This window comes from Mauremys reevesii, linkage group 2, assembly GCF_016161935.1.
Source record: "Mauremys reevesii isolate NIE-2019 linkage group 2, ASM1616193v1, whole genome shotgun sequence".
NCBI classification, from domain to species: Eukaryota; Metazoa; Chordata; order Testudines; family Geoemydidae; genus Mauremys; species Mauremys reevesii.
The window spans coordinates 110,603,193-110,627,050 of record NC_052624.1 but is presented as its reverse complement, the minus strand read 5'-3'; the positions used below and the strand labels follow the sequence as shown (position 1 = coordinate 110,627,050).

The 23,858-nt window shown below is 40.4% G+C and overlaps 1 protein-coding gene across 7 annotated transcripts in view; it reads left to right on the top strand.

Annotated features, from left to right (window-relative positions):
• Positions 1-23,858, top strand: part of PTPN3 (protein tyrosine phosphatase non-receptor type 3) — a 326,586-nt gene that overhangs the window by 156,988 nt on the left and 145,740 nt on the right. For all 7 annotated transcript variants that reach the window (XM_039524865.1, XM_039524869.1, XM_039524864.1 and 4 more), the window contains exons 3-8: positions 2,481-2,588; positions 2,670-2,712; positions 3,896-3,974; positions 9,996-10,040; positions 12,450-12,502; positions 20,454-20,574. In XM_039524865.1, coding sequence (XP_039380799.1) covers positions 2,481-2,588; positions 2,670-2,712; positions 3,896-3,974; positions 9,996-10,040; positions 12,450-12,502; positions 20,454-20,574 — 449 coding nt within the window. The remainder of the gene's footprint in view (positions 1-2,480; positions 2,589-2,669; positions 2,713-3,895; positions 3,975-9,995; positions 10,041-12,449; positions 12,503-20,453; positions 20,575-23,858) is intronic.

The window sequence follows — 23,858 nt, the reverse complement described above, 5'->3', positions numbered from 1 at the left end:
CGTGGCTGGGGAGAGGCGCCTCTCACCCAGCTGAGCCTCATTGGAGTTGCCGTAGCTGGGGAGAGGCGCCTCTCACCCAGCCCTGATCTGCTGCAGCGAGCCTACACCTCGAACCCCTCCTCCCTAGCCCCACCCCGGAGCCTGCCTCCCCAACCGGAGCCCTCACCCCCTGCACCCCAATCCTCTGCCCCAGCCCTGAGCCCCCTCCTACACTGCAACCCCCTCATCTCCAGTCCTACCCCAGAGCCTTCATCCCCAGCCGGAGCCATCACCCCCTCACAGCCTCTTCCCCAGCCCTGAGCCTCCTTAATATAGCTAGGTTGCAGAAAGATGCCCTGGCATCCTTCATCTGGATAGACAAGCTGCCGGTGGGCTTGGTCTCCTGAAAAAAGGGTCTCAGCCTTTCTGGTTGAAAAACACTGAGAAGGACTTTGAGTAAGCAGCACCTTATTAGACAAGAGGGCATCTTGTAGTTGGCTCTAGAGTACATGTTATGATTTTATTTTATATGTAACCCTTAGTAAACAGAACTACTGGAAACAATTATTTGAATCTTGTTCTTTGTTAAATAAACTTATACTGTACTTGCTTTCTCTATAAACAAATCTAAGTGCTGTGTGTTAAGTGGAACAGTGATCTGGAGTGAAGCATAACTGTTAAGCTGTTGTGTACTGTTTTTTGGGAGCAAGAATCTGGTAGTCCTGTGAGTTTCTGATGGATAAGCGGCTGGACATCCGAGGGGAATGTCCGGAGGACTCGGTGGTTGGAGTGAATCTATCTGCAAAGGGAGTATACAGTCTGCGTAGTCTGAGAGGGGAGGGCTTGTGTTGCCTGTGGCTGGTGGAGTCAGGAGCTGACCCTGGCAGGCACTGACAAGGCTTCCTCACGCTAAGGGCAGGTGGTAGTGAGGTGCCTCATAACTCTAGGTACTACTGGGAAGCATCACACTCACAAGTGCAGAAGTCAGTGGGAGCTGTGCTTGAACATATTAAAGTGATATCTAATAACAAGTACTCTGAAATATCAGGTCCTAGGCATCTCAAATTGAGCACCCACAATTAGTGGATACTTTTCACCTCTGTGCCTCAGTTTGCCATTTGTAAAATGGGACTAATTCTATCCCCTCACTTCACCGAAAAAAATTTAATGTTTGTGAAGCATTCAGATACTGTAATGATGAGTGCCATAGATAAGTATATGGGGAAATCCATAATTGTCTTCAGAGCAGGATTTGACTAGTGTGCAGAAGAAAAGGCCTGGGCCATACATTGAATAATGAGAATCAAACAAAATATTGAGTAGCTTCTTATTAACAGAGCACCATCCTGTGGTGCATTTGCCCCTGGGCCCATGAGGTGATGGGGCCCAACCATCAGAGACCACTCTACCTATAGGTCAACTAGTGGCCCACCCAACCAAGCTGATGGGGCCCAACCATCAGAGACCACTCTATCTATAGGCCAACTAGTGGCCCACCCAACCAAGCTGCTGGGGGGGGGGGGCTCTTGCCCCTTCCTTAAGGGCTCCGAGGAGTAGGAAGCAATCCCCCGGCCCCTCTGTTGCTACTTCTTCCCCTGGCCCCCCAGTGCAAGTAAGATTGTGACTGAACGGCTCGGGGCTGCTCCTGATGCCACTGCCAGGGCTTCAGCCCACACCTACTGCTCCAGCCCTTGTGAGCCTCACTGCCTGGAAAGCTTCCTGCTGCCACTTTAGATTCGCTGCGCGACCACTGCTTCAGCAATGAGGAGTTCATCCAGAAAGGTGTAGGAGGTGGACTGAGGGTTGGAATGAGTTTCTGGAGGCCAAGCAGAGTATGTGGGCTTGGGGTGTGTGGATTGTGGGGGGCTGTGTGGGGAATTCAGGCTGGGGTGCAGAGTGTGAGGACTTGAATGGCAGGTATCCATCTCCCCTTGTGGTTGAGCTGAGTGGCGGCGGGGAAGGGTTGCAGGGAGCAGATGGGGAGCAGGACCCCTGCCCCAGGCAGTAGAGGGTAAGGTGGCAGCTGGGGAAGGGTTGTAGGGGGTGGCTGGGGACCTAGGTACCCACCCTGGAGAAGGAGGAGGCTGGGAGAGGGGGCCCCTCACCTATTCTTGCACTAGGGCACTCTGGGGCCTTGTTATGCCACTGGCATCATCCACCCTGTGCACTGAATGAGGCAGGGGTCCTGGAGAACAAATAGTATGTGATCATTTTATTAAAGAGTGTATCACAATGCGTTCACAAGGGGGGAAGAATTAAAGTTGTATAGACAACCTAAATTCTGATACTTCTGAACTTCTGAGTGCGACTTGGGCAACCTTAAGAATGTTTTTTTTAGTGAGAGATTATTCATTTTAATATACTCTGTCTAATGATCTCTGTTCTGAGAAACTTTTAACCATTTTATTTATATACTACATTTTATAACCAATTTTTCTGTTTAGATTTTTAATTAAAAACAAAAGTGTGCATTTCATTTATGGAGTGTTCATTGTTTTCAGAAACAAGATACTGGTCAGGTTTTGTTGGATATGGCCTATAACCACTTGGGTGTGACAGAGAGAGAATATTTTGGTTTACAACAAAGTGAAGAGTCAGTAGATTCCCCTGTAAGTATAGTGTTACATTTTATAAACTATATATTTTAAAAGTTCTTTTTAAAAAATTCATCTAATTTTTCCATTTCACAGCGATGGCTCGAATCAAGCAAACCTGTTAGAAAACAGCTTAAAGGTAAGACACTTTACATAAAAATCTAACTTTTTCTGGCCTGAATTCCTCTTCTACCTATATCGTTGATTAGAAAAAACACAATTCTGAACTTCACTTTTGGGCATAAACAGTAGACTTTTTGGCAAAACTTCCCACAGTTCTTACTACTGGTTAAGCTTCAGTAGTGGTAGTTGCTCCAGTGTAGATTAGACACTGTAGGTCACCAACATTACCACTCTGTCTTCTAGCCCTGGTCTGAGCAAAGTTAGACAACATAGTAATGAAAATAGTAGCTGTCTGGTGACCTCTGTACGTTACTGTTCCCACTGATGTCAGCAGTAGAGGGGAGGGATTTTTGACAAAAAGCCTGGTAAGTTATTGATGGGGTAAGAATGTAATGATTTCAAATATGGTTTTTAAACCATTTCAGGTAAAGCTCTTAGTCTGGCCAGAGTAGAGCAAAATTAGTCTATAGTGTTTGAACTCAGTCTTAAAATAAATAAATAAATAAAAATAAAAATTCCAGGGCATAATTGTTTTTAACATGAACCATTCATAAACAACTTCTGGTAACAATTTTTTTCTCAGTGCAGATGTTGTCAAAGCTATATAATCACTAGTGAAGTTGAAATATAAATTCTGTGTTTGATCTCAATTCTAGCTCATTTGGTAGCTTGTGTGTGATTTTAAATAAGGTTAAAAGTTAGTTATGCACAATAATTGTTAAAGCTTTGTTACTGTTTATTTTCCACAAGAGGAAATATAGAGGATTCTCTAAATTTTCCTGATGTAACATTCTTGCTTGTCTTATGAGATACTTGCATCAGGTGTATTTTCCTCTTTTTTAAGACTTTCCTCTTTTAATACCAGAAGGAATGGAATGTACTTTTTTTCCAACACAAATTGCTGTGTTATAAATGGAAGGTAACTGAATAGACCATGCTTGATAACTGCTTCATGAACAAGATTGTTTTTCAAAGAAAGATATATTTGTGTGTTCTTGCTCTGAAAGTAGCAAAAGACTTAACAATATAGTGGGAGTGCGGGAATAGTGAATAGAAGTATTTCATGATTTCTTCCCATGTTAAATATATAATATGATTTGTCGTATTATATGGTTATTTTCTGTTGTAGTTTTTTCTATACATTTTACAGAAATAAAGCAAAAATAGAAATACTGATTTACGTTTGTAAAACATTGTAGGAGGTTTTCCCTGCACTATCCATTTTCGAGTAAGATTTTTTATACCTGATCCCAACACACTGCAGCAGGAACAAACCAGGTAACTTTATTTTCAAAATTTACATCCATCAACTAAGAATTCGTAACAGTCTCTTTTTATTTTCTGATGTTAGACTGCAATTTATTCTATATATTTATTCTAAAATCTGTTTAATGTAAAAGATGTGGGGATTTGCTATTGAAGTAAAGTGTTTAGTATTTATATAGTGTGTTAGGTGTGTGTCATGTTATACAACTGGTGATAGGGTACAGACTGAATAGTTCCTGCCACATAGAGATCACTTTCAGAAGGTACAGGCATACAGTTTAATGTGACACGGTGTGACAGTTAACAAGTTAATTGCATCTCTGATCCCGCCTGGTCTTTCGGCGTATACCCTGAGTGTAGACCTCTGGCCTCAAACTGTCACCTCTGTCTGGAGGTGGTATCATATGATTCTCCTATGCTCAGAGTGGGCTCTGGGTTGTAGTCCCCTGTGTATTACCTGTGATTTACCTCAGCAGGTCTGCTTATGTCCAGACACTGCAATTCTGTATCCTCTAGGGCAATAGTTACCGAACAGCCTTCTTAAAGCAAAGTTTGGATTTAGAACACAAGCATTTCAGATACAACATCTAAAAACCCAAACAATACAAAGACTATGCATATATCTAGTTTTCAGGTGTTTAACCATCTTCCACACAGGGCCTAGTATGACTAACTCCCTGTAGACTTTTCCACCGGGCCTCTATGGGTATGTCTATGCAGCAGCTGGGAGGTGTAATTCCCAGCTTGGGTAGACAGACCTGTTCTAGCTCTGTTGGAACTAACATGCTAAAAAGAGCAGAATAGCCACAGTAGCTCAGTCTGGCTGTCAGAATACAATCCTGTCTGATATCTTAGGTACATATTTGAGCATCTTACCCAAGCCACTGTAGACATGCTGCTATTTTTATTGTATTCCTGAACTGGAATTTCATCTTCCAGCTACTGTCAACTTTCCTCCCTGTTAAAGCTTACTGACTGCTCCCTGGTCAGCCCCTGGCAACTCAGCCCTTTCCTAGGAATTGAGCCACTTTTAAAACATTGTTTATTATAACTCTTTGATCTGGTAACTCCTAGCTTTGGCAGAACAAGGTTTGTAACTGGTTATAGTCAAGAGACAGAATCCTTGAACCTAACAGCTTACCCAATTCTTTTAAGTGTGTGCTTGGGTGTTCTTATGCGGGAAGCCCCATCTCTCCTTCAGATACAGACTCCCTTGATTTCGAGCCCTGTCGATGTAAAATAAACATGCTATTACCCCCAGTACAAGTTAGGTCAATACAGTCATGCAGGAAATTCTAATAATCAAATATGCAGTAACTTCCTTTCACTGATCCAGTCGCATACCTTGTTTGTAAAATTGTGACATCCCAGTATTCATAACATTATTATATATCAGCTCTGTTTGTGTCACACAAGGAAGGCACAACATATGCAGTGTGTGAGTAGTGTTGATATGAAAAACATGAATCATGCTGGCCTTTAGCGTACAAAAAAATCACAGCCTTTCATTATTGAAACAGCCAGTTTCATCAGGTAACTTATTGTACTTCTAAGGGACCATATATGGCTTGTGTTACAATTTCAATAAGACTTTTGTAACTGAGTTTTAATTGAGAATACTAAGGTGTTCTGTTATGTGAAGAAACCATCTTACTAGAAATCAAGGAATGGGAAAGGGATACACATCCACAAATCAAATACCCAACTGAAAATAGGGTATAGATTTGCCTGAAACAAATAACTCTCCTCCAAAAGTGAGAAATGTTCAACTAATTAATTGCTGTTGCATACATCACTGACTCAGGGCTCCACACATCACTGAACACAAGTAATGTATGTTTGTAACAAACAAAGGGCCTATTTCTGAATACACTGTCATGGAAGATCGAGATTGCCGCAATGGAGTGCTTGCAGGATATGTCTCCTAATGCTTGTTTACATGGGAAGTTAGAGCTTAGCAAACCAGGATGTGATTTTATAGTGCACTAACTTGCTGTTCACTGATTCAGTGGTTCTCAACCAAGGGTACACAGCCCCCTGGGAGTCTGAAAGCTGTTTTAGGGCATCCGTGAGCCCTGAGCTGCCCCAGCCTCGCAGACCTAAAGCCAGGAGCCCCCTTGCCCTGCGGGGCAGAAGCCTGGAGCCCCAAGCCCCCCCCTTCCCCATGGGGCAGAAGCCCCGGCGCCATGAGCCTTCCCCTTCCCTCCATGGCTAGAGCCCCAAGTCCCCCCATGGCTGAAGCTCAGAGACTGAGCTCCCCCTGCTAGGCCCTGGAATTTTTATAGCATGTTAGGGGGGCCTCAGAAAGAAAAACCTTGAGAACTCCTACACTAACTGGCTCTAGGGACTCTGCCACTGCACACTAAAAATCTGCAGTTAAAGCAGTAAATGCTTCCAGGAAGTATGCATTCATGCCATTCTTTCTCTTTCAACTAAATATAATAATTTTTAAAAATAAAGATTGCACAATTAAGGTTTTGCATCTCCTGACTGTTATTTTAGTGCTTCTACAGCAACATTGATTTGGCCAATTTGAATACATGTAGTAGTTCATTTTTTTCCTCCCTCTTGCCCCTTCCTCCATCGTTAAGTTGCTTAATACTTTTCATTATAAAAGATGCTTATAATTTTTTTCTGAAAAGCTCTAACACTTCTATTGTTTGCAGCAGACCTTCGGAATTCAAGAGGGGGAAGCCCTCTGGTCATGGAAGTTCCTTTTTTGACCCATGAAATTCCTTTCAGGTTTTGTGCATATGTATTTTAATACAATCTTTAATTAAATTATCATATACTATTTTGTAGTCTGAGACCTTTGCCTCATTCCGTGTACAGGGTGCATATACAAAGAGACAAAATTACGGTTGCATGGGCAACCATAAATCAGGCATTTCAAATGCATGATATTGTAATGTAATTCTTTTAACTTCTTTTTGCTTGTAATTATTATAGCTTATATATTTTGTGGTGTCATTACAGTTATGAAGTACAACATTGTAGCTACTTTTGATATAGGATCTTTAACTTTTTGCATTTTTTACACTTTAAAATATTAATCATGCAGTCTTACCATAGAGCTTGTCCTATGAGCACTCTAAATTTTATGAGAACAGTAGAAACCAAGTGTTCAATGTTATATCCATTGCATGGTTTACAGTAGCACTTGGTAGAAGCCCTTGGTAGAATATAGGAAATGTTTATGCCACATGGCATTACCACATTAAACCTAATTTGTTAATGTAATTAGAATATGCAATAAATAAGATATATTCTTCACAAATGATGTAATAATGGGTCAGGTTTAACACCTGCAACTTCCAATCAATGGGCCTTATAGGTATTCATAGCCTCTCAGGTTTGAGCTAGAATAAAAATAATTAAAGCACAAAATAATTGCCATTCATGATAAGAAGTAGGAGTAGTTTTCCTTATGTAAGTAAACAATTATACAGTATTCCCACACTAAAACTTTTAAATTACTGATATGTATGCTCCATGGTAAAAACACTAAAGTGATGTTGAAATCATCCCCAAACCAATCATCATAAACCCAAGAAATTCAGAGTTATGGTTATATAAAAGAATCCAAACATATCGAGATTTGGAAGTGAACAATGAAGGCACTTGGACAACCATAACTCAGTTCTATAGTGATGCCATACAATATCCATACAACTATAAGTGCATAACAGTGTTTATAGTCCTTGATTAGATTAAACTGATTTTAAAGACCTATTCATATAAAAAAAATTACTTGTGGTGTCACTGTAGGGCAAAGCCCTTCTTCAAAATGAACACCATCTCACATTGTTCCTAATGGGAGTGAGGCTAAGTTGCACAAGATTTCAGTGAGTGTTTACTACATGGGAAGTTTTGAAGAGTCTGTTTTGTTACTGAAATCAATAAGGACAAAAATATGTTGTGACACAGAGTGCTACATTTATTAAAGAACCTGTTTTAAATTATTATTTTTAACGTACAGACTAAGATTTACTTACAAATTCTCAGAAAACTCGTTCTCTACTCAGAGAAAGTGCTGTCAGTTTCGAACAAAAACAGAGCTTTTAATCTCTGCTCTCTCACACACCACCCCTGAAAAAAACCCTCCCGGCAACCTCCTTTCTTGTTCACTGTGAACAACACCACCATTCTTCCTGTCACTCAGACCCATAACCTAGTTGTCATCTTCAACTTGGATCTCTTTAGGTCCTCACATCTAGGCTACGTCTAAGTCTTGCAGATTCTTTCTGTATCACGTCTCTAAGATACGGCCTTTGCTATCCTTCCACTCAGCTGAAACTCTTGTCCAGGCTCTCATCATTTCATATCTCAATTATTGCAACATTCTTCTCTCTGGCCTTGACAAATGCAATCTTGCCCCACTGTTACCCAGTCAGAATGCTGCTGCAAAGGTCATTTTCCTACCCCATCACTTTGACCATGTCGCCCTTCTTTGCATCGCTTCACTGGCTCCTTCTTTTCTATTGTATCAAATGTAAGCGACTTGTCTTTATTTTCAAGGTCCTTCATTACCTATTATCACTTTACCTATCACCTCTCATTAAGTATCAAAAAGATGACTCATGTCTCCAGTCGATCCATGATATCAGCTTCTATTGCTCACTTGTTATGCTTTCAAACAGGCACCTTCATGCTTTCTCCCATGCTGTCTCTCCACCTGGGAGAAGCTCCGCAAAACTAACTCATTATCCTTCTTCAAAACCCTTTAAACTCTCCTTTGTTGCAAGGCCTAAAAGAACTTGCCAACTAGGCTGCTGTTGTGCAGAGACCACTGCCTATCATGCTGACCAATATTGTCCTATTGTTTCCTTGTGCTGCAGTGTCACTCTGCATCCATTTTTTCTCTCTTGTTTTATAATCTAAATATAAGCTCTTTTGGGGAGGGAGTGTCTTTCTTTTGAGTCTGTTCAGTGCCTGACACAATGGGGTCCTGGTTCATGACTAGGACTCTTGGTGCTATGATAATATAAATAATAATACTGTGGTTGAATCCCAGTTTTAACTGCTAAATTTAATTCATCCTTACCTATGGAATTGTAAGCAGTGCTTCCATAGTTAAATACAGAATTGTGCATCATGTATTTTATCTATGAATCCATTGACTGACAGGTGAAGCATGTATGATTTTCAAGCAGAGCATACAGACTTGACAAATGAATTGTAAATCTTGATGTTTTTGCATTATGTATTTAATATGTTTGATAACATAGTAACTTCATGTAGCTATTCCTTTAATGTAGACCATGCACTGAATTTCACCTTAATCAAATAAAAAGTTGGTTCAGCCACTGTTACATTATGAATATGCTAACATTTGTAGAGTTCAGACCCTTTTTAGATGTCATTACTGAATTGTCCTTTTAAATTTTAATGAATACCAGCTTACGTGCCATACAAATAGCTGTGAATGACTAGAATGTATGAATAAAAAGAAATTGTGATAGGATCAGAAATCTTAGTTACGTATGAATCAATCTTAAATAGGAGGGCATTGGAGCTACTTGATGAATGAGCTCTTGAAACCAATAATTTATTGTTATAAAGAAGATGTTTGATCCACAGATTCAACAGATGGTTGGATCTAAAATCAAAATTCATGGAAGCTAGGCAAGCTCCATTTTCTAATGGTTTTATTCTGCAATTTCATGCATAAGGCTGAGTTAACTTTTGATCCCTGGCTCTTATCCCCTGAGACTGACTAAGTGGGGGCACTTTGGCGGCAGTGCACCTAGTATCGAATCCAAGGAAACCTTTCATCATTTAATAGTGACCCTTTAACCTAATTAAAGATTGGAACTAACTTTTAATAGGAACTACAAAAACCTTAATTCTTGTGAATGACAGTGAGCATTCACATAGTTAAAGATTTAAAGGAACATCCAAGTAATCTTATGCTTTTGTACATATAGTTTGTTTGTAAATACATGCCTATAACTTAATTTTATACATAGATTTTAGAAATGATTAAATCTGATGTTTGAACATGAATCAACTCTTCCAAATTCTGTGTTCTAGGCATTTATTCTTCTTGCAACTGAAGACAGATATTTTGGAAGGAAGGTAATGAAAAATTCTTATTGAAGTAATCCTTCTTCAATAGCTGGACATAAAAAGGAACAGTCGTGGAGGAAAAAAAATCTGTTTTTGAGTAGATTTTTTGCTATCGTAAAAATATTCTTAATTGAATATTGCTTTACAAAAACAGGCAAATGACAATGTTACTAATATCCGTAGAGCTAGTTGGTTCTGTAAAGGAGCAACCCATGTTGTGATTGTGCCAGAGGAAACTGCCTCATTTGAGCTCCAGTGGGCATTGTGCTTCACATAGGTTGGGGGGAAGTTGCGGGGTCAAGCGCCCCCTGCCCCAGATTTCTGCTTGCTGGGTGAGGGAGAGGGGCTCTGTTCTTCTCCTCCTGCACCTGCCCCCTCGCACGTTTGGCCCCTATTCCTGGCAGCCAAGGCCAGGCAGAGAGCAGAAGGGGTAGGACAAAGCCGCTTCTTATGCTTACTGAGGGTAGCCACTCGGGTCACTGCTCTGTGCAGCTCAGCGACTGCCTGTGAGAACCTGGTTGGGGAGGCGGCAGTGACCCTTCCCCTCTGCTCTCCTCCTGGGCATGGCTCCTGGGGATAGAGACTGAGCAAGCCAGAGGCTCCCACAATGTTCCCTCTAATTTTTTACATCCCTGTGTGGAATGAATTTTGTTATGTGCACCAATATGTAGGTGTGGCAGGGGTGGGGCCAAGGGGTTTGGCGTGTGGGAGGAAGCTCAGAGCTGGGGCAGAGAGTTGGGGTATGTGTGGGGGGAGGGCTCTGGCTGGTGGTATGGGCTCTGGGGTGGGGCTGGGAATGAGGGGGGCTTAGGGCTGGGGCAGAGGGTTGGGGTGCAGGGGGTGAGGGCTCTGGCTCAGAGTGTGGGCTCTGGGGTGGAGCTGGGGATGAGAGGTTTGGGGTTCAGGCTATCCTGGGGTTGCGCCAGGGAGAGAGGACTCCCCCCAGCCCTCCCTTGTGGCAGCAGCCTGAGCCGGGGGAGAAGTGCCTCTCCCCCAGCCACGGTAGTTCCAAGGCTTGGGATCAGGGGAGAGACATCTCTTCCCCTGGTTGTGGCAGATCCGAGGCTGGGACTGGGGGAGAGGCGCCTCTCCCCACCCTGCGCAGACCTTGATAGCCTGCTGCGCTGCCGCGCAGCTTAGAAGAAACATAGGCCTCCCCCCTTCCTGGCACATTTTCAGCTTGCTTGGTCCCTGTTCCCAGCAGGTGGGGCCAGGCAGAAGTGTAGCGGGTGGGCTGCTGCTGCTTCCCTAGCTGGGCACAGAGGCAGCGACCTTGAGTAATTCTGGTAGGATGGGGAGAACAGTGTGGTCCCTGGGCTGGGTGCAGGACAGGAGGTCGCTGAGGAAAGTGTTGGAAGCAGGTTCCCTCCTCTCTGCTCAGCCAGTGGTAGGGGCATTTCCCGTGCTCCGCTGCTATGGTATCTGTGAGCTCCGGGGAGACACTGGTGCTGAGAGTTTCCCGGGCCAGGGCCAGTCCCAGCTGGGCTCAGAGGCACCTGCTCCTGTGGCCTCACCCCCCAGGAACCCATGGAATTGGCTGCACTGGCACAGGGAGGTGGGGCTGGAATTTCCTTCCAGAGGCTACATGAGGGGCAATCACGTGTCCCTCCCTATACGTTGTACACACACCCCAGTATCAGGAGGAACAAGTTATCTGTGCTTCAAAAGTAGATCTCCTTTGTAGAGGGAGTAGCATGGTGAGTGTACCACCCCTTAAGAGTGTGGTGCATGCTCTCCCCTCCCTGGCCTGCCACATCCCTCTAACCCTCAGATGGTCCTAGCAGAGAACAGTCCCTGTCCTCAGGAGACTTCATGGACTTCATTTGTACGTAGTCCTTGCTTGATAGGCATAAGTTAGAAGGCTCTGATGTCCTCCTGTCTTCTGTGTCTATGAAAAAGTCTAAAATGTGGTCCAAACCTTTCATCTTCGTTACCTGTTGTCTTTAAAAATTGGTAGCAAGTTCTGTGTAGACTCTAGATCAGAGCTGCATTTGTACTCTTGGCACTTGGCTAATTTTAATGTTCATGTCTCATGTTAAAAATAATAGACTGCAGTTATTAAAGTTATATCCAGAGCAAGAAAATCTTTCCTTTTCACTTTCCAGAATAAGCATCCAACAAGGATATGAACATATCCATTTAAGACAAGTTATTTCCATTCCATTAATGAGCTGTTACACAACTTGCTTTCATCACCCTACTATGCTATGACTATTGTCTTTTGTTAATAAAAATAAATAAAAAAATCAGTGAGTTGCTGAAGATTAATATTAAACATTACGAAACACATTGATTGCCGAGAAATGGTTAATATTCTACCTATTTATGCTATGTGTAAGAGTGTGTGTGTGTGTATATATATGTGTGTGTGTGTATATATATATATTTATAAAAAAAACTGTTTTTCTCTTTTCTCAGGTTGTTATGCCCTCTTAATTCCGCTGTTGTCCTCGCATCTTATTCCGTACAGTGTAAGTAATGACAAATCTTTCTTCGCTGGTAAAATATTTGACCATCATTGAGCTGTTGTTTATCTTCCACTGAGCTGTTTTGATAACTCCAGTGCAGAAGACTGTTTTTACCTATCCTCTTGGATAAAATTGTTGCTAAAGATGATGCATTGTAAAGAAGGATTAAGGAGCTACTTGGAAGGAAAGAATACATGACCAGTAATCCATACTTGGATGCCTAGGGCAGTTTCACTAAATAGAGGTAGGATGCTCATTAAATCCGTGCTATAGAAAATATTAGATTGAGTCAAGAACTAGAAATAATCAGTGCCCTCATTTGTGTTCTGTATAAAACTTACGGTATGAATTGGTCTAAAACATATTTTCACTCTAAGGGTTTTTCTATGCGGGACTGTCCAGGAAAGCTAATATGAATGAACTAAGGGTATAAGGAGGTATTTCATAAAGCAGTGTATAGAGGAGGGCAGTTAAAGAGGAGGGAAGGCTCATGTTGTTGGGGGGAGGGGGTGACTAATGGTAAAATTAGTGTGTAGACTGTATGGTATATATGATTTTTCTAGCATATTTGTTTTTTTTCCCGTAAATCTATATCCATAGCCTCGCCATCTGTAGACAGTGATGTTCCCAGTACAACAATTGTTTCCCTCCTTCATTTTCTTTTGTAAGCTCCTATAGTTTGGTGCTGCTTGTGTAAACCCCATGATCATTCTGTGAGCCTCAGGGTTCAGCAAAATGTGGCGCATCCTAATAGGGATAAATACTGCCCTAACGAATAAAATACATGTCTATTGTCTTGCTAATAGGGTTCCATTATTTTTACTGAATATATCATTACTCTATGATGATATGATATAGATTACTGATAATGGTTTTTATATGAGAATAGGTATTATAAACTATTGTCATTTCAGTTTTGGATTTTAATTTAAATAGCTTCTAAATGAAATCTGAGATTCTGGAGTACAAGATAGCAGCCTTGGGGGTGGTGTGTGTGTGTGTGTTGCTGTCAGGGCTGCCCAGAGGGGGGGGCAAGAGGGGCAATTTGCCCCAGGTCCCGGGCCCCACAGGGGCCCCCAGAAGAATATAGTATTCTATAGTATTGCAACTTTTTTTTATGGAAGGGGCCCCCGAAATTGCTTTGCCCCAGGCCCCCTGAATCCTCTGTGCAGCCCTGGTTGCTGGCTTGAACTACCATTGGTTAGCCCAGTTTGACCTATTTCTTGCTAAACTACTGTTACTTTTCAGCTGCAGTTTCCTCATGCATTATCTCTTGTGTATGGAGGAGATTAATCTTAAGGTGTTGATTACCTACAATTGTTGGTTAAAAACATGTGGCCATTGTCTCTGAGCTTCCATAATGTGTTAAGTTTTATATTTATTTTTACATTTACATTTCTTTTTCACAGGACTTCTTGTATAGGAAATTATTTCATTTACGTAGTGGTCTCTTTTTTCACATGTAAAATATAATTCTTATTATAGGTTTTTTTCAGTTTTGTAAATGTTGCTAATCACTCAGTACTGTAGTTGTGGTCACCTGGAATAGATCATGCTTCTGGAAAACCATCTGTTTCTACATATTGCCTTTTCATGGTAGTTTGGCTTTAGTAGTGAAGTTCTAAAATAAAACTGTTCTGATACATTGCCTTTTGGTTATGCTACACTTTGCTTTGTTTGATGGTAGTAAAAAATTACAGGAGAGTAGAACAATCTGTATGACTGTCAGATTAGTTGATGTGGCTGTATGATTTATCATAACTACAAAGACTGTTCTTCAGATATTGGGGATATGCAGATTAAATGTTACTTTTAATGCTGAATTTATGTTGAACATTATATATTGCACACTGTGTCTTATATTCAGCACATCTTGAATTTCTTGTTTCTTAAAAGCAGTCACTAATGATATATATATTTTCTTCAAATATTTTAAAATAACTTATTACTCATGAGTTCAATTAAAGAACACGTTTCAAATGACAAATCCAGTCCTATTTTTCTATTTATTATTTATATTGTAAACTAAAATAATTGCCCACAAAGTTGTAGAAAGTTAAATGTAATGGATTGTCCTACACAGTTGGTATATCCTCTACTTTTATGTAAAATCTCATGTAGCAAAGATTTACTACTACTACCTCTGCTTCTGCTGTCAATTCTTATAGTAAGGCCCCAATCCAAGAAATAAATTGTTATAATGAGTGCTTTAAATTGTGATTCATTACGACTGAGTTCTTCCTCCATATCTTCTAAGCACATAGGCACCTCTCTTTCTTTTCACTCTTGCTCCGAAATGTGCCAGCTGAAGGAGTTGTACAAAGTAGTGCTTACATCTCCAGCTCTCCAGTCTCTCACCCTTGCTTGGAGAAGCAGGAGCTTCCTCTAGAGTTCTGCTCTCTTTTTCTAAGCAGAAGGCTATGTAGTTATTTTGGTTTTTTTTAAATCTTCTCCCAGCCTGGCTCCATTGCCCTTCACCATTCATTCCTCTCCCACTCTGTAGAAATGATGTTCAAACTCCAGGTTATTTGGGCCAAAAGTCCATCAGCAGGATCTGGTCTGTTTTGAAACTATAAGACATTGGCACTTGCTATTTTTCTTTGCTGGTTAAGGTGAAAAATGCAGTCCAGGAGTGCTTCTGAGGCTCTGGTAAATCAGAGGGGTAAGAAAAGTCCATGCCGTTGGACCCCCTAGGATGCCAGAATTAGGTGGGTTTTTCCCCAGTTGTTCCAGGGAAGGCCTTAGCTTCAATTCTCAGTCCCTGTGATTGCTATCTCAAACCCTGCTTCTTCAAGCTTTTGATCAGGGTTTCTTCCAGAGGGCAGCTCTGACTCCCACTAGCTCTGAAACTGAAATCACAATTAAAATAATAAAGGGAGGGCGGATCACTGGGTCTCAAACTTTTTTACTGGCGACCCCTTTCACACAGCAAGCCTCTGAGTGCGACCCCCCCCCAATAAATTAAACACTCTTTTTAATATATTTAACACCATTGTAAATGCTGAAGGCAAGCAGGGTTTAGGGTGGAGGTTGACAGCTCGCGACCCCCCCATGTAATAACCTCGTGACCCCCTGAGGGGTCCCAACCCCTAGTTTGAGAACCCCTGGGGTAGATGAACTCAGGTGGTTTGAATTCCCAAGATATGAAACCAGTTTCTGCTCTTATATGGCTGCCTGAAAATTCCATGGCTGATTCTGTTCTATTTCCTGCTTTTTCAATTGTGTGCATCAGGTCAGCGTGGCCTCATGTGCCTTTTAGTCCTACCAGTGTAGCAGTGTAGCTGAACACATGTGCCAGCCTGTCATGACTGTAGACCACCCAAATAGCTAAAATATGCAGGTTAGAGGTAGTTTAAATATCTCTCCTGCCAGTGTTCTTCCACTGCAGAGCGGCTAGACTATCACTTTTTTGGGCCTGCCAGCAGCTCTCAGCTTGTCGTTTATATTACCAGTCTGCCAACTCCACTGGACAAGCCTCTGCAAATACATTTTAAAAAATGACACTCCCTGTCCCTTTAAGGGGAGTCATAGCCTGGGGCACAAGCAAGTGCTGTTGCTGAAGCAGCAGCAACAGAGCTCTTTACAATGGTGAGGCTGTGCAACCCAGTAGATTGGAGATTGCTGTACTATAGCTGAGGTGATTAGCTGAAGCTACTAGCAGGACCAAGTACTGATTTTTTGAACTCAGAACCCTGTGTTTAGCAGGCCAATGCTCAAACCACTGAGCTATCTGTCCTCCCCCCTTTCAATAAAATGTTCAGTATCAGAGGGGTAGTCGTGTTAGTCTGGATCTGTAAAAAGCAACAAAGAGTCCTGTGGCACCTTATAGACTAGCATGTCTGACGAAGTGGATATTCACCCACGAAAGCTTATGCTCCAATACATCTGTTAGTCTATAAGGTGCCATAGGACTCTTTGTTGCTTTTTAATAAAATGTTAGTATAACATGAGGTTTATTTTTTTTTCTTTGTTAGTCAAGGCCCTCCAAGTCCTATGGCTTTAATAATATTTTCCCTTAGTATCTTAGAAATAGTAAAACAGGAGTTTCTTCCAAAGTTTTTCAAGCCTTCCCCATCAGGGTTTACCTTTTCCTAAAGGAAATTTCCAGCACAAATGGCTTAATCCCAAAGAATTCTTAAACAGTCCACATCAGACAGAAAATCTCTTGAAATAGTCCCAAAGGAATTTGTGCATAGATTTTTCAAGACCACTTCCTTCATCTTTCAGTCGCATTTGGGCAAAGAGCAAATCTACAGGCTGGCTGACTGGACATAGAAGAATGAGAATAATGAAATTCTTAGTTAGCTAACAGAAACAGTCACCTACTCACCAATAATTCTCCATTGGTTTTGTCACTTGAGCATCTTTGGATTCTTGGTCTGGTGGGATTTTCTTTTCAAAGGTCTGCTCAAACACGAAGGCTTCCAGCAGCTGAGGTACTAAGCCTGAGGAGCATGGATGTTCATGAAGGTTCATGGACTTATTGCTCAAATCTAGAAACTGTCTACAAATCTGTTTTGAGAGACAAAGTGAGTGAAGTAATTTTTATTGAACCAACTTCTCCTGAGGAGAGGGACAAGCTTTCGAGCTACACAGATCTCTTCTTTGGATCTGAAGAAGAGCTCTGTGTAGCTTGAAAGCTTGTCTCTCTCAACAGAAGAAGTTGGTCCAATAAAATATATTACCTCGTCTGCCTTCTAATATTCTGGGACCAACAGCTACAGCAACACTGCAGATTACAAATCTATTTGTCCTTCCTCTTCTCTCCACTCCCCCTCCCCAAGTCCTTTTATCTACTTTGTATATGACCTAAGCCTTTCAACAACCAAGAGAAACTGTTACACACTTTAACCAGGCAATGAAATTCTCTTATACAAAACTAAACCTTGGAGAAAATCTGAACTATTTTTAGAATTACATGGGAGGCCAGGGCCACAAAGCATCCATATCCACTATATAGACAGACAGAGACACAGGAATTTTGCAGGCCTTTAAATGTTTGTCAAAGATCCTTTTACCTCGTTGAGGACTCTCACATCTGTGCTACTTGTTAGGCATATTATCTCAAGAGTTCGTCCAAGGAATTTGCCACTTGGCTATTTGGTCTTTATTGCATTCGTTGACCGAGCACTATTAAATAGGTGTGCTCTCCTTGTTTGCTATGGCTTTTTGAATGGTTCTGTTTTTTTTCTTTATTTAAACTTTTCAGATACATTTTAAATGATCAATGCAAATTCAAATAAGAGGTATGTGTTTCTCAACCCCCTGCCCCCCCCACCCCCCGTGGCTCCATTTCCTTGAAGATTGTTTTCTTCATGTTTGTTGAGATTGTTATACTGCTGGTTACTTCCCAGTTACATCAGATGCCCACAAGCAGGAAAGATAAAACATCCTAATTCTTTTCCATTGTTTAGGTAATAAAAAAAAAAATGTCGGATGATGCTTGAGACCACTCTTCTACAATGTGTACTAAGCAGCGTTTATTATAGTTAATCTCTTCAACTATGGCATTTGTCTGGGGAGTTGGAGATGCAAGTCTAACCTGCGCCTCCTTGCTGGCCTGACAAGGACGTCCCTAGCTAGGAAGGAGGGGGGAGGGGGGAGGGGAGGAGAAAAGAGGAGCCTACATGTTTGGAAGATGAATTAGAAGAACTCAACCTCATAATGAATCACTGAGCAATAGGTACTCTCTTTAGAGAAGGTAAAATTACGATAAGTAACACAAGCATACATTTTGAAGTAGAAAATTAAGATGTACTATTCTTGGCAATGTAGTCTCCTGTTGACAAGAATATGCTTCAAATCAACTTTGGTATGAAAAAACACAAAAAAAGCCTCTCTCAGCTTTGCCCAAAAAAACAAAAATATTGAGTCAGAGATTATATGGAAGAGATTGAGAAATCTTAATTGCTGGAAAGGAAAAATAAGTATACACTCCAGTCAAAACACAGTTGTCTGAAATGTGCATATTTTATTTTGATAGCATTATTAAGCATATATTACTTTGGATAAACAGTTAATAAGTTTGTGGTTCTATAGCCTTAGCCTTTAGTTGTGCACATCTGTGCAAGGTATTGGCCTGGATCTACATTAATGTGTTGCAGTACATGGAATTTTTTCAGTTTGTCACAGTTCATACAAGTGAGTGGTTTGCTTTCAAAGGTAGAGTTAATGTTTGACAAACATGGTTAAAGTTTGTTTAGATATTTATCATTAAATCCAAATCTTTCTGCCAAGAGTGGGTTTGCTAACTAGTACAAAAATTAAGCTGCTTTCAAAGGCATTTAGGAGCAAAGGCCAGTAGGAACATTACAGTAACCAAACTAAATTACTTCATGTTTGTCCATTCATTTTCTCTTCCATTTAAATGTGTTGTGACCCCCGTTAGTGCTGACAAGTAGCTATGGGACTGTATTTTCCCAGGTGCTGACAGCTTTCATTCTTTTATGTCTCAGTAGTTAAAGTTCATATGGCATAGAGTTTTTCCTTCGTATCTTAATTGGCCAGTTTTCCTAAATTCGGCATTCCCTCTGCTTTAGGTATCCTACAATTGTTGTGCTACAGGTTCTTTTATGAAGAAATATTGATTCTTTGGCTAACCCGCCATTTCATATTTCATGGCCTTTAAAATTTTTGTAAAATAATGGCATCTTTAGAAAAATGTACTTTGTGTGACTTGGCCAAGGCTTTATTGTATACTGTATGTGTTCTTGTGCTTATCCACAAAATATCTTTCAAGTAACTTTTTCTATATTCTTAATGCTTTAAATGTTTTATAAGTACTGTTTGTTCTGTGCTAAGACAAATATTTCATGTTCTAGTGATTTGCATAGTATCACATCACTTCAGTAATTTTGATTGGCATATGAAAGCATTACTGCTAAGTCATTTGGGTACATCTATACTTGTGAACTTAGAATTCCACTGCAATTAGTTCTAGGTAATTCTTTTAGCAGCAGGTAAATGCTTGAGTCAAAACATAGCCCCAAAAAAACAACAAAAAACCTTAACAAACTCTTACTTCCTATCCATAAAGGGTGTTCTTTAGATGAAGGGTGTCAAACTTATTTTGTGGAAAGGGCTGAGTTACATCTTTGACTTTTGTCCATGGACTGAGGTTACAAAGTTAGGGCCATATGCTGTCTTTCAATTTATAGCAGATATCCCATTGCTAGAGAACAATATGTCCATTTTTTACTTTACTGTTATATTCAACATCGCTCAGTGGGAAAATATGATTATGGGCACTTGTATAGAATACTGTTTCTCTCCTTTGTTTATTTGGCCATTTGTGCATATATGATTGTTGTAAATCCATGCACAAATTAGGAATTGGTTATCATGAGAAATGTTAACACTCAGTTAAGATGGAGATGGATAAATGACAGCTGGGTAGTTAAAACGGGACAAAACAACATTAGTTAAAGTTTGGAACATTTTCTTTATAGTTTTAAATACAAGACATTTAAAAAAATTAATTTTCAGTCTGCAGATTCTTTATCTGTAATGGGACCACACACACATCAAAAGGGCTCAGTTTGATTTCCGTGATTTAGACAATTCTGTTTCACCTGTGACATTTTACATGGTTATATTCTGTGCTGGTGCAATATGTGCGGTCTAACAAGTTTTGTTATGGCATAGAAAGCAAAAGTATGGATAAATGAGTCACTGAACAAAGTATTGAGCTAATCAGTGCCCAAAAATGTATTTATGGTAAGCATACTTATATGTTGGAAGAGATTTTCATTTGCTGTTGTTTTAAGATTGAGTAGGTTAAACAAAACTGTGGTCAGTGAGAAATAATCTTTAATTCTTGCAGTTTTCCACAACTATACTTACTCTTGGTTAATACGTCATTTAGTGTGGAGGGGGGAGTTCCCGTAAACAGTATTTACACTAGACTGAGGCTATCTATGAAACCTTCTTGTGCATGTTTTTTTTTCCCTGGCAGCTCAGTTTGGAGACCATAACTCTTCAGTACATCATTCAGGATATCTCTCAAATCATCGTTTCATACCAGATCAGAACGAAGATTTTGTAGCCAAAGTAGAGTCACTACATGAACAGCACAGGTAAGCACATACTTTTAATATCTTTCCCGTTCCCTCTCCTTCCCCTCCACCTCATGAGTTCAAAAAGAAAATTGTCGAGGGTAGGGAAGGTTAATGTTCCTGAAAGTTTAACTTGGTGAATGTTACATTAATATTGTTTTTAACAAGCTTGAGCTTTCTGATTTTGAAATATATGTATTCAAAAGTTATGTACTAGGGAATGTAGCATAAGTTAAATTTAAAAACAAATCTTGATTATAAAATAATCAGTGGCTCAATTAAAGTATAATAAATTAACGTTGGTGTCAGATAGACGTTGAGGGCATTTCTTTGAGAGCTCCTTGCTTTAGAGGGCTTTGGACCATGATCAGAATCCTGTGGGATTCTCATCGGGCTATGGAAAGCCTGAATAATTTGTGGGTTTTACTGTTTAAGATAGAAAAGGTGGTTGCTAATTACAGCTGGCCAAATATGTCATTTTAAAATGTTTGGAATCATTATGGCTGTTAGTCATTAACGAAAAAATGTGTTGGGTGTGGGCTTGGTTTACATGTATTCTGTGGCTAGATTTCTTGATTCCTTTGACATATCTATGTTGAAATTTACTTTGTGGGATAAGTGGGGAAACTTTTTTATTGACTATATGTATGTTACTAACACAGCTAGTACTGTATTGATAGTTACTAAAGGCATTAGCAAATATTCTACTAGAGTGAAGTTAGAATTCTAATTTACGTTGTGACTACTTTTTGTTGTTTTCATAACTTATTTACATTACCTTTGAGATGAAATTTTCCATTTTTGTTTTAATCTCAGAGGCGTTAAATGGATCTTAATGTCTGACGGTTGACATTTGCTACTAGGATTGGGTATCTTTAAGGAAAGTCTGTTGGTCAGGAGTCAGGAAAGAGGTTATCATCAGGACAATAGTTAACTTCTGTGCTACATTATGCATAGTACTTTTTATTTCTATTTTAAAGTTTTCTCCTTTAGACTGCAACACACAGGAAAAAAAGTACTACAGTATCTTTTTAATTTTCTGCCTACTTAAAGTTCATCTAAAATCAAATTAAAATTTATTTGGTTTACTTTTTATTTTTTATGTCCTTTATCATAACAAATGCTTCAAATTGAACTTAATTATAATTAAGTTCAGTCTTCTAGGCAAAAATACAAAATGTAAAGGTCCTTCAAAACTAAAAATGTGAATCTATGTGTCACTTTTTACCATTTTAATTGCGTGTTGCTTGTTTGGTGAGGTGTAACTAGCAAATGTTAGTTGGGTAGGAAGGGGAAGGTATTTAATTTACTTTAAGTGAAAAAAGCTTGCAGCCATTGAATGTTAGTGACATAGATGAAGATGAATAACACTAAAGGAAAATTGGTCCTTACATATAGAAAGAATCTTCTAGTCTGTGATGGATGGACTGGATTAACTGGACCACAAAAGCCACCGAAGGAGATATGATAAAGATCTTGGTGTCTTCCAGTCTTCTACCATAGAAGCCTGTGTGCTGCATCACAGCCCCCTGTATGTTGCATCTGTACAACAGGGAACAGCTTTTTCACAGCTCTTCTTAGTTCAAGGATTTAGGCTGCAGACTCAAGGGTTCTGGCAATTCCTCTTAGGTACTGTCCTGTACTTTGTCTACTCCCTCCCCTATTGACATCGCAGGCTCTTGGCATGGAATATCAGGAGTAGTCAGACAGCCAAACCCTGGGCACAAGTGAGGTAACACCCAAACTGTAAGTGGTATTGGCTCTCCCTGTCAATGGTCACTGCTAATCAGGGCTGTTGTTCACTTTGAGTGGACAAGCTGAAGCTGACTCCTCCCATCCCTGCTGCCAGTCTATACCAAAAATGTGGCATTACTGGTATGGCTGGAAACCTGTATGCTGGGTGCAGATATAAGTCAGTTAATAGAAAATGGTGGGGGATTGTTAGAAATCACTCTTGCCAGTGGAGGATTGTGAAGGGGCAGTGAATGGACGGGCTACAGTCAACTCCTCACCGCAGACAGCTGTCATCTTTGGAATTGAGTGACCAATTGGATCCCTGCAGAGAAGTTGACGATATGGATATGGATAAAGATGGGGCCTGTGAGGAAAGAGATTCCTTTTTTATTTCAGGCTCCTCTCTGAGTATTTAAATACTGGAGTCAGGTGTTTGTGATGCTTATTTATGATAGGTGATGGTAATTAACTCAGCAGGTACACCAAAGTACTGATAATCAAGGAGTTTAACTGCCTCATTTGAAGCAATCAGAAGTCTCCTGAACACACTTGTTCTAGACACTGGTGTGTGCACACTATCTGCTAGGAAAGCTGTTGACACCATAACTAATTGGTAATGCTGCAGACGTTCAGGAATCTTGGCTGTCCTTTCTTCTTTCAACTCTCACAAAAAATTCTAAATCTGCAAAAAGATTTCTCCTTTCAGTAGATATGTGATTTTTATAACAAGGTTTTCTGATCATTCTTTATTTTGTACCATAGTAGCTAGGAGAGTCAACTGACTGTGATCCGAAGAGGTGGACACCATCTCTGGAATCCACCTGATCCAAATGGTTAACATACTTTTCGGGTAGTTAGACAAAATTGTTGAGAAAATAGCCAAGTTTGACAAGCAGTCTTGAGGAAAAGGATAAACACTTTAACCCTAGGGAAAAAGCTACAGGAACTACAAGTTCTGTTTTGGGGGTAACATAACCTATCTATACCCAGCATGAGGGGTTCCAGACATATCACTAACTCTTGGTTTTGGGTAAGGACTGCCAGGAGTGTTGGGAGGAGAGATGAGAAGTATTTTCAGCCTGTCCACTCAACATTGGTGACAAACTGTCTCTGGTTAGGTGACCAAACATTTCTCTTCACTGGAGCAGGTGGAATTTTTATGCTTGTCTTCTGATTCCTCCTTTGATTTGGTTTTCTGGACACCTACAGGTTTGGGGCAGGTTATGTACACAGACTCATGATTAAATTCTGTTGTTTAGTTTAGGGCTTATGATACTACATCTGCTGCTTTTCTGTAGGCATATTGTGTGTGTTTTCCTCCACCTTAGTAGAATTAAGGCCCTGATCAAAATTTTGCAAATGCCGTCGATAGGACTCATAAACACACAGACTTAAATTCTTAACTTTCGATATTAACCAACTGTCAGATAACCAAATGATTACTGTGATTTCTCTCTACTGTTCCAGCATAGTAGGAGATGTGTTGGGTTGCAGTCCTGGGAGGCAAACATCTCCAAGACTTTTCATATTCCAGGCAATGTTCAAAGAACAGTGTCCTTTTGGCAATTTCC